The following is a 12,691-nucleotide window of genomic DNA, read 5'->3' as shown; positions in this document are numbered from 1 at the left end:
AATATACCCATCCATAAATAGCTCACCTATCGAGCCCATATTTGGCGTGAGCGACGTGGCGCCCGAGCCAATAGCGCTCCTCCAATCTGCCTAACCCCGCCTCCCGCCGCTCAAACAACCCCCCCCGGCCGCCCATTCGCCTTAAAAGGACGAGCCGTGGCGCTGATTGACAAAACCAAACGACGCCCCTTCGTTTAGCAAGCCCCTCCCCTCCTTTGGCTCCCTATCAGTGTCTAGTTTGGCAACACGGATACGCATGGAGCCTCCATCACCTCCAGTCTCTTCTTTTACGCACCGCGTCCGATAATGCGCGCAGGCACAGGGACTCTAATCGCCGCATTCCCAGCCGCCACACTTCGCAATTAACCTCCTTCTTACGGACTAATATGACAGGAGTGGATGTAGAGGTGTGACACAGCCAAGAAAAGGAGGCACAAATCTCGCGTGGATCGTTCTCGTTTCCCATCACCCGAGCGTCTCAGCATGGATGTCTTGGCGAACCACAGTATCTTTCAGGAACTTCAGCTCGTCCACGACACCGGCTACTTCTCCGCCATGCCCTCGCTGGAGGAAAACTGGCAGCAGGTACGTGGAAAAACTTCGCATTATAAAGCCGGTGCGCGTCCTTCATTTCAGCGCTGATGCTGATGATGCTGCTGCTGCTGCTGATGATTGGGCTCACATGCGCTCGAGGTTGCAGGCGTCAACTTTTCCACCCCACCCGAAGCGTGTGGGGAGAAACGAGGAGACGCTTTTATATCACTCGTATGTGACAATTTCTCGCGGAGATGGCAAAGTGGATAAGATGGGAGCGCACGCCGGCGCGTAATAAAGCTGTCAAATGCGATTTGGGAAGATGAAGATCCGGATCCCCATAATAGGCACTGAATTGGTCGTGAATAATACATCTGCATCCCTCAGATTACTGAGTTGTGAACCACCTCCCCTCCTCCTCCCCTCGCACGGAGGAGAAGTCCCCTCTCTTATTCATAATAGATTGGCGAACATGTCTGGCTTTGTAGCATCTTTAAATGAAGGCAGTGCAGGAGCTGTCATCCGCATGCCATCCCAGCCTCGCACACTTCCCCTCCGTCTTAAGTTCGGCGGGTGAATGTGGGGAGATAGGAGCGAGGGGATCCACGCGGCCACATGGTGATGGATGCGCACCCGGAGCCACTTTGCACGGCCATTACTGCTCTTAAAATCCCGTATCACACGTTTTTTTTTCTGTTTATATCACCGCCGAATTCAAAAGTGGGAAGCAAACTGCTCAAAAATGTTATTTATACTTGCAGATGTACTCTCTTTTAACATTTTCTTGTGTGAAATGGCTTAAAACCTGCTTTTTTTGGATAGGAGTCTGGGTCCCTCACCTTAATATCCCACTTTTCCAGCCTAAATCTCATTTTAGTTGCATTTTTCATGCATCTTTTACTGAACATCACTTGATTTCCTGTATCCAAGCACAAATAAGGGCCACCCGCATGTGCTGCTGCTGCTGCTGCTGCTGCTGCTGCTGCTGGTGATGATGCTTTCCATGCTGCACTTGACTGACCGGGCAGAAAAATGAAAAAAAAAAAAAATCATTGCATGGAAATTTGATGCCGGTATTGTTCATGCAATAGGAGCTTCAGCTTTTTCCCCACTTCTCTGCTCCATGCGTAAGAGAGGAAGGAGAGGGGGGAGGGAGGGATGGAGGGAGTGACAGGGGGAGAGGGAGATGAAGAAGGAGGAGGAGGAGGAGGAGAGAGGGAGAGAGAGAGAGAAACCGGTGCGTGACCGGCGGATCCATTCGTTGTGGCCAAGCAGCCTAATTGGCATCCTACTGTTAGCCACCGACGCATCTTTTCATAACAAGTCTCCAACTCCCTGCCTTCACTGTCAGTGGATTTTTTAAATTGCACGGGGCCTACGTGTACCATATGCAGTGCGAGTCTCTCTCCCAGTTTCTCACCCACAGCCTGCATATCAAAATCAATACCCAATGCAAATGGAAGCGAGAGAGAGGAGAGAGCGGAGAGCTGTGTGTGTGTGTGTGTGTGTGTGTGTGTGTGTGTGTGTAGGCAAAAGGCTGGGAAAGCTCTTATCTGTGGAGACTGGAAATGTCAGTTTTTCTTTTGACTGTCTGCAGCCAGAAAACGTCCATTTTGGAATTAAAGGAAAGCACCACGAAATGTGACAGTCGCCGTCCTCAGGCAGCTGTAGTCCGGCGTTATTCGGTCGGCGAGAGAAAATGACATTTTTTTACATGTCGGATATCAGATTTCAGAGATGAACCGACTGACCTTTCGAAAACGAAACGTCACACGTTTCTAACCTGAGAGCATCTGCAGATGTACATCAGCGGAGATGTGAGGTTACTGCACCTTCAGCCACTTAAAAGGTGTACATTTCATTTCATTTTTACGACATATGTATTTTCACCTCGATCGTGATTTAAAATCGGAACACGATTTGCAGGCTTTTACTCAAAGCATCTTCTGTCCCGACCCGATCACCAGAATACATGTTGGCAGTGTACGTTTCTGCAAACCACAGATATGTTGAAGCTTCACATGTTGCATCCTTACGTTCCTTTAGGTTCAATTTTCAAAAAAACGACTTGGTCAGAGTCAGGAAAAGATCACATTTTGGCTTAAAATACTGCTTTTGCTTGAGGTGTCCAGACTTCTAGTCAATAGTATCTGGTTTTTGTCGCCACAAAGCTGGAGATGTTCAGAGGCCTCATTAAACACACCTGGTTTTGCCGTCACAAACACAGTGAAGGTGACCAGACTTCTTGCGAAAAATAGCAGTTTTTGTCGCCAGACGACACAGGTGGCAATCGCTCCACGGTCTCCTTAAGAATACTCACTGGCGACATGCTTGCGTATGTTGAAACGCAGTCTTGAACTGTGGTCGCTGGCTTGCCGGCCCTCTCGCCTGCAACCCCACCACCATCCCCTCCACCTCCTCACGTGGCCTAAACACGAATGTGACATGACGTGTGAACAAATCAGTGGTTTGCAGAAACATAAACTGCCAACATTTCGTCCTGGCGACTGAGCTGTGTGTGTGTGTGTGTCCCATCATGAATCATTGGAGCAAATATCAAAGAACTTTATTTGGAAGGCAACCCTCATTCGGGGATAAGAAGATTGCGCTGTGTCCGTGTGCGAGCACAAGGATTATGACTTGCCCCACACTTTGAAACCCCCTCTCCCCCGCGCAGCACAGAGAGACGCTCTTGGCAAAGCGATCCTTGTGTTCATTGTAGCGACATGAAGACGCCACCGAGGCCCTCCTGAATACATGAATTATGAGTTGTGGCTCTCCTCCTTAAAAGCTCTGTCTCCGGCAGCAGCGGCAGCCTCTGTACTCCAGACACAATTTAGAATTTGATGCTTTTATGGGGGTCTGATGGCGAGATAGGAGGCCGTTGTAGTCGGCCCCTAAATGGCTCCCTGAGATGCGATGGCAAGAGTGATGACTGTGTCCCCTGTTGGTGTCTGTGAGGCATGATTCAGGCGGTTATAGGGGGATGGGGAGCAGAAAAAGGAGCAAAAGTGTTTTTGGAGGTCTGCGTTTGAGGCTGCTATTTGTTCCATTATTGAGCCAAATTGTGCCAAACTGAACTGCGCTGTCTCGCTTCCAAATCCCAGTACAGTCGGTTGTTCAGAGTTGGAACAAACAGCAGGGCTGAGCTGGATTTGGAACAAGAGGAGCTGGTCATAACTCACTCATTATATGTGGGACCCAGTTCTCCTCAAAGCAAAGTGTACATGTGTTATTTTGCATCTTTATACCAACAGAAATTGCTTGTTGCCTTGGCTGCGATTTTCCAGAGCTTGTTAGGCTCTTTTGTCAACTGGCGTTCGCTCTGAGAAAGCCTCGTTTGGCTTCCCCGTCGAGCATTTATCAGCATCTTCGGAGCATCCAGACGCTGGAACGTAAAAAGACAAAACATCTGGATTGGATTTCAGGCTGATATGATGGATTTTTCAAGCGCCTCTGGGCTCCGCCGATGACGTGCCCTCCTCCGCAGCACTTGACCCTGATGGGTAGGACGTAACGGGACACCACAAATGGCTGTCTGTCATTGACCTCAGGACACACTCCATACCCTCCAACACATATATTATTCCTTAGGGCCTCAACACACACTCACACACACACATGTAGACTGAGTGCCTGATGCCTACTCAAGCGAAATGTCTGTGCGTTGCTGCACGATGCATTATGGGCTTCTATATGTGGACGTGGACAGATTGCACATTTCTAAATATGGAGCAGCAGGGCTCCGGCGCGACCTCCATATGCGAGCCCCTCGCGCTCAGATGCATCCACTTACATCCAGTTTTTACTCGATAACACGCACATCGGCCAGGCAGCAGCAGCAGCAGCAGCAGCAGCTCCGTCTGGGGTTGGGGTTGGGAAGGGAGGGTGGGGGGACTCGGTGCGTAGAGGTGGAGGAAGTTGCCGAGCACGCACATTCTCCCCGCTGCAGGGTTTCGCATTTCACAGTCCGGTGGGCACGAACCCCCCCCCCCAGGAGCGACGTACACATGCAGATAGATAGTCTAGAGAAGAAGAAGGTGTCCCGAGGAGCAGGGGGGGAGGAAGAAGTCGCAGATAAATGGAGTTATTTTGTGTTTTGGCCGAGGCCTCCGAGGGAAAAGTCGCTCCTTACGATGCTGTTAAAGCCGTGGCCTGGGCCAGAGCAGCGCCGTGACCCCTCTGTCAGCCTCCAGAGGGATCACGATGAGGATAGGAGGAGAGACAGGAGAGAATCAGCAGAGGGAACCGCGAACGTCCATATGCATCTATACGCCGCCGAGTGCGTGTCTGCGTACGTGCACGCCGGCGCGTTATGTGTCTCGCAGTGTTATGTAATCCTCAGTAGGCCACAGCTGCTTTCTCACACACAGCAGGCATGCTGGGGAGAGCGGCCAACTTGGCCCCCTCCTTCCTGTCTCCGTCCTCCTCCATCCCTCGTTCCTCCATCCTCTCTTTCTCACCCTCTCGTTTTTTCCCACTTTCCTCTTATAGAATTAGCACACTATGGATTTTTGATCTCTGCAGAGCTGTTGTGTAAGCTCGGTGCTCGTGCGTTCTCCCCACCGCCGTACGTGGCAGGTAACGACGTTTCCCCCCCCCCAAGTTGCTTTTCTTCGCGCCGGCAAGGAGAGTAAATGAGTTTAGACGTCTGAATCGTGTATTTCCTGTCAAGGAAGGAAGCTAAAATAAACCAACCCGTTAAAACACACACCTCATATCTTCTCCGTGACCTTTTACTCGCTGCTATTTGATGAAATTTTATGCAAATTAAAATTAAATCAATCCTGTAACGGGCACAGTTCAGTATCCCGCGAGCAGGCGGAGGAAGGACAAACCGGGACCTAATCTTATTTGTCTCAAAAGAGCTCCCGGTAGCGTCTTCGTTCCACGCCTGCGGCTTTATTAAAATGTCACATCAACTCGGAGACGTGGAATTCCTGAAATGAAGTTTGGACGCTCTCCAAAGAAAAATGTAGTTAATTTCCTTTTAGTTTAACTGACATCTGGTCCCGTTTGAACAAAAGCCTCTCAAGACGCGCTGGCAGGAAAAGTAGTGCCGCGGTATCAGCAGTCATTCCTAATAGTTTGCTTAACTCGTATTATACACCATCACTCTTTTACAGCTGCAGTTAATTTCCAGAAATCCTCAAAGTTCCCCCGATGAGCCCGTGCTACCTCATGACGCTCAGATGCCGAAGATGAAATTGATTTCTCGCAGCGTTGTTTTGCTCGCCTCTAACCCGATAGCAGTCAGAAGATCTTGAAGATGGATGCCAAGTAGAATCTATTTGACACGGCCTGGCCCGTGACGCACCGAGGCTTGAAAGGAAGCCTTTGTGCGCCGGTGCACAATGCAGCATCTCTGCTGGATGCTTCTAAGTGTTTCACAAGGTTATTACTCAATTCATCGATCCTTGGAAAAGATGCACGTCTGTTTACAGGGCAGAAAAAACTGAGGAACAGGTGCACTGAATGTTCTTGTTTTACCTTAAATTTGCGGGATTTTCTCTTGTGATCGAGATGTGATTTCGTGCAGGTGCACAGGTTTGTGGATGTTGTGTAATGAGATGTGCAAGCGACCCCCTGACCCAGTAACATCCATTCCTCCATAAGAGCGCTTAGTGAACTCTGCCACCTCTGTCTCATCACTCAGGCGGCTGAGAGGCGATTGCCAGTGATAGGTGCCTGCTACTGCTTTATGGGCGTTGATGAAAAGGTTGGAAGCGCTGATGAAAGAGAGGACGGCGGAGGAAGTATTCATTTGTCTGACGCTCCGGTGACTGGCCCGTCAGAGATAGAGGGAGAGGGGTGAGAGGCAGAGGAGGTGTCAGCGGTGGTGAAGAGAAAAAAAAAAGGCAGCGAACGGGGGGAAGGAGGGAGGGAGGAGGAGAGGAAGCGGGGGAGTGAGAGGGAGCGTGGTGAACAAGCACATCTTTATGTATGGCTTCCGTCTGCAAAACGCTCTGCCACCCCAGGTTTGATTAACAGTGAGGAGAGGAGCCAGTCATTTTTTTCGCCTCACACCAGCACACATGGCTTGGCAATGACTTTCACATCATTTGAGGCGAAATCGGGAAGCCGTTACAGCACCTTACAGTGATCCGACATGCTTCGCTGCTGCCATCCGGCTTGGCAACCGCGGGGAGAAAAGAGAAAGGAAGAGAAGTCTCAGGCACTCGTTTTATGCCTTGAATCACCACCGATTCTCTCTCTCTCTCTCTGTCTCTCTCTATGTCTCTTTATCTCATGACTCTCTTGCTCTGTTCCTCTTTGACAAACTCCGAGAAGACGAAGTCACAGCTGCCTTGTTTGATTTGCCCTGCTCTAACCCCCCATTTAAAGTCGGTCTCGCTGCAAAAAACAAAAAACAAAAAAAAAGTTGAACTCTGGAGAGTTACGCAATCAGAATTTGGCACAATGCTGAATAAAAGGCTCTCGCACACAAAGCGTGACGCAAGTGAACGGCACGAAAGCTGCCGGTGGCATCGTTGCGCCAAAAGTATTTACATGTATTATAATGCAAATTTCACACCACTCCTCCAGGTTTTTAATAAAGCTTCGCACCTCATTTATCATGTAAATAATAGACTTAAAGCAATAGTTTGAAACAATGATTCCCTTCCTCGCAGAGAGCGAGGGCCCAGACAAACCTACATCAAAGAGCAGGCGAGCGACAAAGGCCGACTGTTGCGTCGCCTTTGAACACACTGCAAAGACGACAACTGTATCTTCTGTGCCTGCATGAGAGGAAGTAGCTCTCAATACCTCCAGGTGTGGAAGTCTGGTGTTGCCACCCATAGGTCCTGCCGATTCACCATGTGGCCGAAAAGCCACTAACATGGTCAACTAGTGCCAGTGGGTCAATGATGACCCGATACTGGTCCTTGACCAACTGTCAGTCGGGTTTGTCAAGGCCCTAAGATGAAAGGATTGATACCGATCGCATTTCTCCCCATTGAAGCCAGGTGATGGCTAGCTTAGCTTAGCATAAAGACTGGAAACAGGGGGAAACAGCCAGCCTGGCTCTGTCTAAAAGTAACCTCCAAAGTAACTCTGCAAGACTTATCTGTCTGGGTATCTGTTGTTGAAGGCAAACAATGAGGTGATCCTTCATTGATGCTAACGTTGCTATGTAGCTCTTAGCACGTTTGACATTGCTTGTTGCAGTGCTTGAATCTCTTCATAGTGAAACTTTACCCTTTTTTTCATTCAGTGATTTTTTTTAATAGCTGCCGTGAATCACTTTATGCAGAAGGTCCTTGGGTATGTAAAGGCATCAGTGATAATTGGTTCCTCCCTATCTTCTCTCTGGACCCCAATGTGTTTAATCTTCCAGCCTGCTCACATATTTGTAAATCCATTGGCTCTAATAATGGTCACACATTAGCACTGTGTCCAGGCATTTTATAGCCCTCACTGGCTGTGACATACCAAGCGTTACATCCCATCTTACTGCCTACCTGTTGCTAGGCAGCCTTGGCAAGCAGGAGGACCAGCTTTGGCCTATTTGTTTGTTTAGCTGTCAGTCTGGGAGGCTAATCCCACCCCGAGGGACTCCTAGCCATCCAGAAACCAGAGATCCAGCCATGTGGACCATCTCTCTCCAAAGATGGAGCGAGAGGAAGGGGGGAGAAAGAGATGGAAGGCGGAGAGAGACAAGGGCAATTTGCCCTGAGTAAACACCGCTGCTTGTTGTTGTCATCCGAAGCCAGTCATCAATCACGGCCATGGGCTCTTGGTGGTGACAGCCGCAAGGACGCGCCGCTGCGCTCTGAAACCGGTTGGATAGTTTATAAAGCAACACGGTCACTGCTGAAGATCACAGTGTCCAATGCCGGCCTTGTTGACTTTCTGGGAGAGTGTGCTTTTTGCAGAAGTCTTTTTAAAAGGCTTGTTATCTCGACTTCAGGGTATCAGAGTTCAATAAAGACGTAACAATGTCAGTTATCGGCTTTCAGAAGGGGTGTGCGCTTGACTTTTTTTCCGCTGTGTTATGTAAGCGGCAGCAACTTTGTGTGGAAGCCTCCATGCAGTCACATGTGTGTTCGCTTTGCATGCCGGCTTCATCGCTCATCTGCGGTTGTCCAACATGCAAAGCCGGTGGTGATTTTCCACCTGCTATGGCTCGCTGCTCCAAACTCTGTCCACCTGGTTGCCAAGCATAGATTTCTCCTTTCGTATCTTTTGGCATGATCACGTTTGTTTTCCTGCTTTGAAGTGATTTACGTGCTGATTGATAAGACCAAGAAAATGTACCAGATCCTTTGAAACTTACTAATTTTTGCTAATTTGATTAAAGCCCAAAGTATTTAGGAATAAGCACAATCTGAGCACAATATTACCAGAAATATTTAAAGATAGGGGATAGTTGATTGCCGAGTCTCATTCCCAGGTTGTCAATTTCGATGCTTTGGGTCGGTATTCGGCCCAAAGTTCGAACTCGGGGCATCGGTATTTGACGACCCGAAGATAAGACTCAACAATCACCTTCCTTACCTTTAAGGTAGAAAGATTTTCAAACAGGACAAGGGCACAAAATAAGGTCATAAACAAGGTTGAAATTGAACCGAACTGTGCAATGTCCTTGATGAAATTTGCAATAAATCAAATTACCCGAACCTCGGAGGTCTAGGAGTAATCCAGCCTTGCATAAAGTAAGCTGGATGAATAAGCTTGGTCATGTTTCACATAATATGACATATTGCTATTAGTTTTGGTCCAAAAAACATACATTTCAAGCTATAATCTTATTGTAAATCTATTTGAAACCAGGCATAAGGACTCAGCTGGGTGGTCAGAACCAGATAAAGGATGTTTTCTATTGTCAGCAGCTGATGCTAAATTCACTGGAAGATTAAACTGGGTCCCAAATTACCCTAAAGACACTGGTATCTTCCGCCAACTGGGTACGTCATGTAGTTTCAGTCATCCCGAGCGCCTGCGGGGCGAAGTTGTCTGAATAAGATACGACTTGTATCCTCAAAGCCGGGCAGATTCAGCTTGAATTGGGATTAGCCTATATGTCAAAGCCTGAAAGCGCAATTTTTCACGAGGAGAAATATTATTTTGACGTGCAGCCTCGGCAAAAAAAAAAAAAAAAAAAAAAAGGCTGTATAAGTGTCAAAGTAGACAGACAGAGGGGGTGAAGAGATTTTGCACCCTGCTTAACTCCTCGAACGGCCTGGGAAGTGCCCTTCTGTGATTTAATGAGACCTGTGGGAAGAGCCATTCATCAGCGTGACAGCGCACCTCTGTTTCCCATTGTTCAGTTCTGGTATGTGAGGAGAGCAGTGTGTGTTTTAGCCTTAATGATGGGCTGGCAACCCTTTGATTAGATGAATCTCCTGATGCTAATTAAGATTTTGGGCTGCCAACAGACATCTGTGTTTATGCCTTCCTTCCTCTCTCTCTGCCTGTATGTACTGTACTTGCGTCGAAGTGTGCGTGCGTGTGTGTGTGTGTGTGTGAGCAGTTTACAGGATGTGTTTGGTAAATTTGATATTTTTGTCTGAAGTGGGAGTTTTGGTGGTTACTTGTGGGCTGACGTAAGCGCACAGCCTCGGGCAGAGACACTGCGCTGTTTCAAACAACTCCGGATGCAGCTCCTGAAAGGGGGATTTCTTGGAGGTAAAAGTTGACCATCTGTGCATGAAATCTGTCCGCAAAGTACAGACGCTTCAACTTGTTTCCCATCTGAATCACCTTGCTGTACCAGTGAGTGTCTAGAGCGGACGTGGCAGTGAATGACTGAATGCCTAAATGACTTTAAAGGAAGATTAAATCCAGTCAGGTGAAATTTTGTAGTCTGGTTAGGTTAAGGCAGAAAAATCACTTGGTTAGGGTTCAGAAAAGATCATGTTTTGGCGTATAATACCCTGTTTTGTCATAACAAAGACAGCCGCATGTCTTAGCATCTTGCCTAGGCGTTATGCCACCCATATCTGCTCCTCCTCCTGATAAATCTTGGAAACCACTGGCTATCGTTGAACAACCACTTCACCTCTGCAGTCAGTGTTTTCGGGGCTTGGGGTTTCGGGTTTGCATCCCGATCGTGACTTCGTCTTCCTCGTGGCGGGTCATTTCGGTGTTTCGATGATCGACAGGCTCCGAGATGGCATGTCCGCCATCTACCTCGCTTGGCTTTCCAAAAACTGTTTACCTGAATGCAACCAAAGTCCACTCATGAATACTTCTTGGACTACAAATGGAAAACAGATTCCAGTAGGCCGACTTCAATCTTGTCCCTGACAGAGATCATCTCCTAAAACGCAACACGACACATACTGTGGAAATGTTTGATATGACTCGTATCCCAGTCAGATTCACAGCCTCCTCTATTATCTCCTCATGTGAAGTGCAATAACTTCCATTATTCAGTGCTAAATCAATAAAAAACAAACTATCCGTATGGGGATCTGTGGTACAAATCTTAGCAAATACCAGTTTCAGACTTAAAAACATTTAAGAATCCCTGCTGAAGATGTTTTTCCCATCTTTTTAACTAAACTGATGGTGTCACATAAATGTTTCACTACCCAATTCCCCCTTGCGTACTTTCAGGGAGGAAAATTTGATAACTTATGCTAAAAAGAGCGAAGGCATCCCCGCTTTCTCCCCCCTCCCTTCCTCAAATCACTCCTCTCCGCGAGCATATGTGTGGCTAGACAGCGCAGCGTCCCGCTCTCCAGTTTACTGCTGCCGTATGTGTTATTCAGTCTTTTGCCCCAGATATTATTTCATTGTAAAATGATGCCAATTAGTAAAGCCAGTCGCCGGTGGCTGTGGTCTGGCTCCTTCGTCGTTCCGGCGGGGAAAGTTATTTGGGTCGGCAGCTATTTTCGGCCTGTGATGTTGCCAGGAATACTTCAGGGAGCAGCCACTGTTTTATAAGAGAGCACATCAATAATTTTCATTGGTGTATGTGTGTGTGTACAGGCAGGGAAACAAAAAAAAAAAAAGACACGGAGGGCTTCACAGGCAGAGTTTATTGGGTTTATGTGTGTGTGTTTATGCCTGTGAGAAAAGCGCCTGTTTGTCGAGCGTTCGGCGGAGCAGGTGTTTTGTATACTCTTCATGTGCGGGTCCACGTGCACCCGCGACTGTTTCGCAGTGTCGTGACCTCCCATTAATTTAAAGCACGTTCATTTGCGCACCTTTAAACTTTAACCCTTAAATCTCGTCGCCGCTTTTCTTCCCCGCTTCGCCCTTTTGCCCTGCTCCCCCAGACTGAATGCTCAGCTTGTGTGACAGCAGACACACACACACACACACACTCACAGCAGCACATATAGCTGAATAACACCTTTCTTAGTGCGTCTAACCGCTCACAGCTGAGCGGCCGTACATTGTCGGGATGAAATTGGGGTGAGGAGTCCTCGCACTCCGCTTACGCTTCCCCGCTGAAAAGCCAGCCGCTCGGCACAGAGGGGTGAACAGGTTCAGCCTGCCGCGCTGCCTCCGCCCATCCTCGTCCAACCTAAACTCTCCTCCTCTCTCTCTCTCCGCCCTATCTCTTGGAGGAGAGCCCACAGCAGTGGCGGTGGCGAAGAGACGTCTTTCAATATTTTTAAGCGGCTTGGCCTAATCTTTGTCGCTCAGGTTTGTTTTGAAAGCACTGCCGTGGGAATAAAGACGGAGAGCGACGGCGCCCCACCTCCTGTTTGCACGGCCTCGGTTGCGCATAAAGTCACCGGGGTTGTACACACTGTTGCGTAACGCTCTTGCAAAAACACGCGCGCGCACACGCACCGACACGTCTGCGACCCTGAGCTAATCCACCTTGGCCTTGCGAGACTGTGCCACTGACCCGCTTTTTCGCCGCTCGCGCTTGTTTTCTTTACCGTTCGCTCGTGACGCCAGGCCCCTGAAACTGTGGGCCCCCTAACAGACAAGTTAAGCGTTACACAACACCTGCACGGCAATAGGAGGGTAAACACTGACTCAAAACAGAGGTGGCTTCTTATTCGGTCGTGGAGAAAGCATGCAAGAATGAACCATTCTGGCTCTTATCAGCGAGGGCACGGCGCCACAGTTGCACTTCACGCTTTGTGGACGTGATTGGGGTACCGAGCGGCCCTGTTCTGACTGGCACTGTATGAGGAGGAAGCAGAGTTTTTCCGCTTCACTGTTCCCTTTATCTCTCCCCTCTGTTATT

At 48.6% G+C, this 12,691-nt stretch overlaps 1 protein-coding gene across 1 annotated transcript in view; it reads left to right on the top strand.

The window, feature by feature from the left end:
* The first annotated feature begins 239 nt into the window (after nt 1-239).
* The window catches only part of LOC311253153 (Krueppel-like factor 7), a 40,170-nt gene continuing 27,718 nt past the window's right edge, over nt 240-12,691 (top strand). Inside the window, exon 1 of the mRNA XM_084346934.1 lies at nt 240-585. Within this exon, the coding sequence (XP_084203060.1) occupies nt 484-585 (102 nt within the window). The 5' untranslated portion in view covers nt 240-483. The remainder of the gene's footprint in view (nt 586-12,691) is intronic.

The sequence above is a fragment of the Pagrus pagrus genome (assembly GCF_965226575.1).
Source record: "Pagrus pagrus genome assembly, chromosome: 24".
NCBI lineage: Eukaryota > Metazoa > Chordata > Actinopteri > Spariformes > Sparidae > Pagrus > Pagrus pagrus.
Note: the sequence above shows the minus strand (reverse complement) of the source record. Positions and strands in the feature narration are given on the sequence as shown.